Here is a 4,925-nt window from a genome sequence, read left to right as displayed (position 1 = left end):
AGTGTATATACTTTATATATATATATAGACATATATAAACATATATATATATATATATATATATAGCACGTGACGTATTACATTTTATGTAAAAGAGTTGCCTACCCGTTTCCATACGGTGTTTTGCGTCCGTTGAAGCGGCGGCAACGCGCTGTTAACAACAAAGATGTTAGAAATGTTTTTATTATTTTTTATTTTTATTTCTTTATTTCATTTATTTATTTATTTATTTATTCTTCGTTCTGCTCCTCTTTTCCTTTCTTCTCACCAGCACGTAAGGACAACCACCAGCGTAGTCTGACGGTGCTGTGCATTCGTCGCTGCCCTTAGCCTTCCATCCCGAAGGGCATTGCAATAAATCTGAAAGGATATAAAAATTAAATTAAATTAAATTAAATTAAATTGTTTAAATTGTGAAATGAAACGAAGTTATTCTCTATTTTCGCTTCGCTCGGTTCGATGCCGCTAGTGGACTCCTCACAGTCTCGATCGCACGCCTCGTCTTTCTGCAACAAAAAAATAAGTACACAAAAGCAAAATAACAAGTAAATTATTCAGGAAAAAAATAGAAAATAATTTATAAGAGAGCAAAAAAGAATAAGAGGGAGAAAACGGGAAAAACTGCAACAACCCTTTAAAGCAGCAAACGGAGGAGAGGAAGATGAATAAATAAATAAATAGCAGCGAGCGAAACGAAACAAAAAATTATCAAACAGCCTTAAAAGGGACAAATGAATAATAATAAAAGTGCAAACAAAGCATAAAAAAGAAGTCAGTGGTTGAGTAATAATATTCAATATAAACAGTATTCAAACAACAACTAGAAGGTAAGATCAAGTGCAGCATGAAGAAGAAGGCAGCAAACAAATCGTAATAACAATAATATCAATTGAATAATATGAACGAAGAAAACAACAGAAATGAATGAAATAAATTTATTTAATTATTCATTTGATACCGGGGGTGCTATGGCGGCACTTTCTTTGGTTTGCTGAATCTGCAATATCGGCGAAGATATATCAATTTGCAGAAATAGAAGAGAGGGTAAATGAAAGACGATTTACTGCTGCTTCCTGTGGTGGTTATTGAATTCAATACGCACTCTCAATGCATGCATGCATGCATGCAGCAGGTAATGCTGCTGTTAATATGAGGCGTACCTTTAAGGCCCAAGGCAGACGCAGCTGCAACATAGGCAAACTAAACTCGGGAAGATCTAATGCAGGGAGGCCTGACGTTCGTAGCGAGCCTAAGACCCTGTTAAGGCTGGTAGCCCTAGCCCCCACTCCTGCAGCAGGGTCAACTGAAGAGAATAGATGAAGGAAAACAAATAACACACATTTGCTGCTGATAGTAAGAGGAGAAAAGTGGTGTACGTACAGGTAGGGATTGCAGCAACTGCCAGGGGCTGCATCGGAAGCAACGGCAATGGTGAAAGAGGGGCTGCCTGTGGAGGCACTGCTCTTTGCGAAACGTTAGGCATAGAACCAGTAGCAAGTTGGGCTGGGGGTATTTCTTCATATGCTGCTGCTGCAGCAGAAGGAGGAACAGCGCCTGCAGTTAAAGTTGACGCATGTATAGGCAGCATGAGCAGCAGCAGAAATGCAGTCTAATGCAGCACCTGTTGCTGGTAAGCCTTCGGAAGGAGAAGGGATAGGAATAGCAGGAGACCTGTCTAAGACAGTCCCATCTTTAAGCTGCAGAGTGCCGTAGTGCAGATTCGGCTCCATAGAGTCTGGCAGAGCAACTGAAGGAGAAAAAGGAGTTGAAGCTCCGCGTAAACCAACTGGTGATGAAGTCGGTACATTCCATATTAGCCCGGGACCCGACAAATGCACAGGGCGTCCGAAAGAGTCGAGTTGCAATACCCCAGAAGGTGCAGAGGAACGCAAAGCAGAAGCGAAAGGGATAATGCTGTGCAGTGCAAGCAGGAAATGCAAACGAAATAGGAAGACGGAGAGAGTAAAGAATGACAAATCAATACAATAAAAGGAAACCCTCATATTATTGACTCATCCTGCAACAGAAAAGAAAAAACTATCGTCATATTTATTCAAGTTCACCCCGTCTAAACTACAAAATGGGAGTCAGAGTGGTTTCAGGAGCAGTTGCCTATACACCTCGAGACTGCAGATTCCGTTCAACTCATCGAGCACACCTTAGCCCTCATTTAAAAGATATTCTAGGGAAACAAGCGTTCGTAAAATCTGTAATTGCACGTTTATTGATTTATTTGTTGTTTAACGCGAGTATAGAGGAAATAAAAGAAGATATCCATAGAAGGCGGCAGGAAATGCCGCCACCACTGTGCTGTGTTCCGTTTCTTGCGTATAGGATCTTTAACATAAATAATCCTGCGGCATTTGAATTTCGTTGATTATATCTCTTATATTTTTACTTTTTAGGGAAGTTTCAAGCTATGGGCCTCTGAAAGCACGCACCTCATGTGCTTTCTCTGCTTCGTTCCCTCTGTTGATTCTGCCTCCTGCGGTGGCCAAAGAAAGCACCCTCATTGGAATAAGGAATGCACGAAGGCAGCAGCCACCACTGTACTAAGCGGCAGCAGTATTTATTTAACTTAATGCTGCCCACAGAGCAGAAGCAGCAAAAACACGACACGTACATGCAGCAGCAGCAGGAACGACAGCACCATCAATAGCAGCAGGAACGGCGGCAGCAACCGCAGCAACTTGAAAAGTAGCAGCATCAGAAGCCAGAACGGCAACAGTATCAGCAGCACATCAGCACCAGCAGTAGCTGGATCGGCAGTAGCATGGGCATCAAGAACAGCAGCAGAAGCAACAGCAGCAGAATTTCTCGAGCGGCCCCCGTTTCCCCCTTGCAGGAGCGTTGGCTTTCTGGGCTCCTCCGACTAGAAAGAAGAAGAGCGTCAAATCTCTTTCTAACGGAGAGGAGAAGTATTTAATCTCGGCAAGCAATATTAAGAAAGCATCAGCAAACAAAATATTAAAATAATCGAAACGGGCGGCTTATTATTTGAATGTTGTGATCCTCTTTTTATCTGTTGCAGTGACGTATGGCCATGCATGTATATTGTAAAGGATTTATTAATAGATGCATGCAATAATTTCGTTTTCTAAATGCGGGTATTTCGTAGTAGACACATACAGGTGTACGTACTTCGGCACCGATTGAACCTTATTCCTCTGGAGGGAGAATAGACCGAAGGCTTCTCATTAAAAGTTTGAGTACGAAACAAAAGAAAAACTCAAAGAATTGGGTTTAGTTAATCTGCAAAATTTCCATGTTTTTCTCAGGTGTTTTCGTGGTCTGCCGCTTTGTCTTTTTATATTATTTCCTGTTTTAATAAATTGCCCCTTTTGTTTTGTTTCGATCAAAACTTTATCGTAAAAAACTGAAGAGGAAGAACAAGCATTTTTAAAAAGAATTTTGCTGGAGTTCATAAAATCCGTTTCAGTAGGCGAAGACAAAAGTTGAATATACAAATCGGCGTATAGACATTTGAAAGAGGGAAAGCAACAAATAAATGCAGCTATCTATGGGTAGCAAAGAACCCAGAACTGAATTCGGGGAAAAATTTAATCAAATAAAAAATATTAAGAGATTTTTAAATTAAACAAAATAAAATAAACTGCGAAATGCATGCAAATAAAACAGCGGCAAAGTTGAACGCCCCGGCAGATCATCGACCTCCACCGTCCCTCCATCTGTGGCTGCGATTGCACTTTCGAAGGAAACTCAAGAGCAAACAGTGGAACAATTGGTGAATATTGAGGCATTTCAATGAAGTTAATTTATTTCATTTGCTTTATTTGAATTAATTCCGCCGAAAATTCAAACTTTTTCATTTTTTTTCCAGCTGTTGTCGAAGCGTCGCGCTGTCGCGCATCGGAGCCAACGCTCGATGGACAGCCGACCACCACTGCCGACTACCGTTTGACGATCTGCCGTTTTTTTGTTGAATTTTTGGTGTTTATACCAAAAGAATCATTAAACTAATTAAAATTGAAGTATTATTCCGGTTTTAGCCTCCACTTTACCCCCATAGGTGCAGCTGGTGAGCGTTCAGGAGCCGTTGCTTGGTGTTCAGGTTTCGTTGTGGAGCAGCAGGAAAACTGCGTGCTTTTCTCTTTCTTTGGAAATCCCCGTCATATTATATTACATATCACTTGAATTCTTTTTTATTTATCCTTTAGTATCGCGCGGATATATACCGACTACCGTTTGTATCTTCTCCGAAACCCGTTATATTTCCTTCTTCGCACGTTTTCTGATATCGTTTTCCTCCGGTATAGTCTCAGTCGGGTGTTTCTGCAGCGTATAATTTCCGTATTTTCTTTGGATTTTCCTTTTTTGAGGTTAATTAAAGATGGAAAGGGCTATTAAGCGCCGTGATTATCTGCAGGGTTTCGCAGGAAAGCCATCTGACAAGCTTGCTGGGGGATTAGGACAACGACGCCCGTTAACGCAAGCAGTAGCAGATGCTGATGCAGCAGGTGTATGCACAGGTCGTTTAACTTCTCTTTCTCTTTGTACCCGTAAGAAGACGGATTGGCTTCATCGTAATAGCAGAGAATCAATCCCTTGGTATTGGGGAGACCCGCAATGCAGCAATATGAATTCTTCAATTTCATCAGGAAAACAACAACAACTACAACATGTACACAGTCAGAAAAGATGCAATAAAGTACGATACTGTGGATTAGACCCTGAAGAACAAAGACTTCACTTTCAAACGCGCTGGAAACCTGTAGACGGGAAGATGGCTTTCTGCACCGCCAGAAGAGAGGGAAGTGCTGCTGTTGAATGCAGCGTCGATTGCATTGACAGAGACAAGACTTATCACACTTGGAAAAAGATGCATGGAGAGCAAAGACATACAGAATCTCATCTCCAGGTATTCGCACACACACACACACACACACACACACACACACACACAC

At 41.4% G+C, this 4,925-nt stretch overlaps 2 protein-coding genes across 2 annotated transcripts in view; one reads left to right on the top strand and one right to left on the bottom strand.

Moving 5' to 3' along the window:
- Positions 1-943: 943 nt before the first annotated feature.
- Positions 944-2,446, bottom strand: EAH_00051940 (hypothetical protein, conserved; the record flags this gene model as incomplete). Its single annotated transcript, XM_013394109.1, has 5 exons — positions 944-997; positions 1,161-1,231; positions 1,381-1,554; positions 1,622-1,914; positions 2,442-2,446. 5 exons carry the CDS (start codon positions 2,444-2,446, stop codon positions 944-946), a joined length of 597 nt encoding a protein of 198 aa, XP_013249563.1.
- A 1,905-nt stretch (positions 2,447-4,351) lies between these two features.
- EAH_00051930 (hypothetical protein, conserved) overlaps positions 4,352-4,925 on the top strand; it is a gene marked incomplete at both ends in the record, with an annotated part of 2,198 nt that continues 1,624 nt past the window's right edge. Inside the window, one exon of the mRNA XM_013394108.1 lies at positions 4,352-4,879. Within this exon, the coding sequence (XP_013249562.1) occupies positions 4,352-4,879 (528 nt within the window). The remainder of the gene's footprint in view (positions 4,880-4,925) is intronic.

This window comes from Eimeria acervulina, genomic scaffold, assembly GCF_000499425.1.
Source record: "Eimeria acervulina Houghton genomic scaffold, Eah_scaff912, whole genome shotgun sequence".
In the NCBI taxonomy this organism is placed as follows: domain Eukaryota; phylum Apicomplexa; class Conoidasida; order Eucoccidiorida; family Eimeriidae; genus Eimeria; species Eimeria acervulina.
Note: the sequence above shows the minus strand (reverse complement) of the source record. Positions and strands in the feature narration are given on the sequence as shown.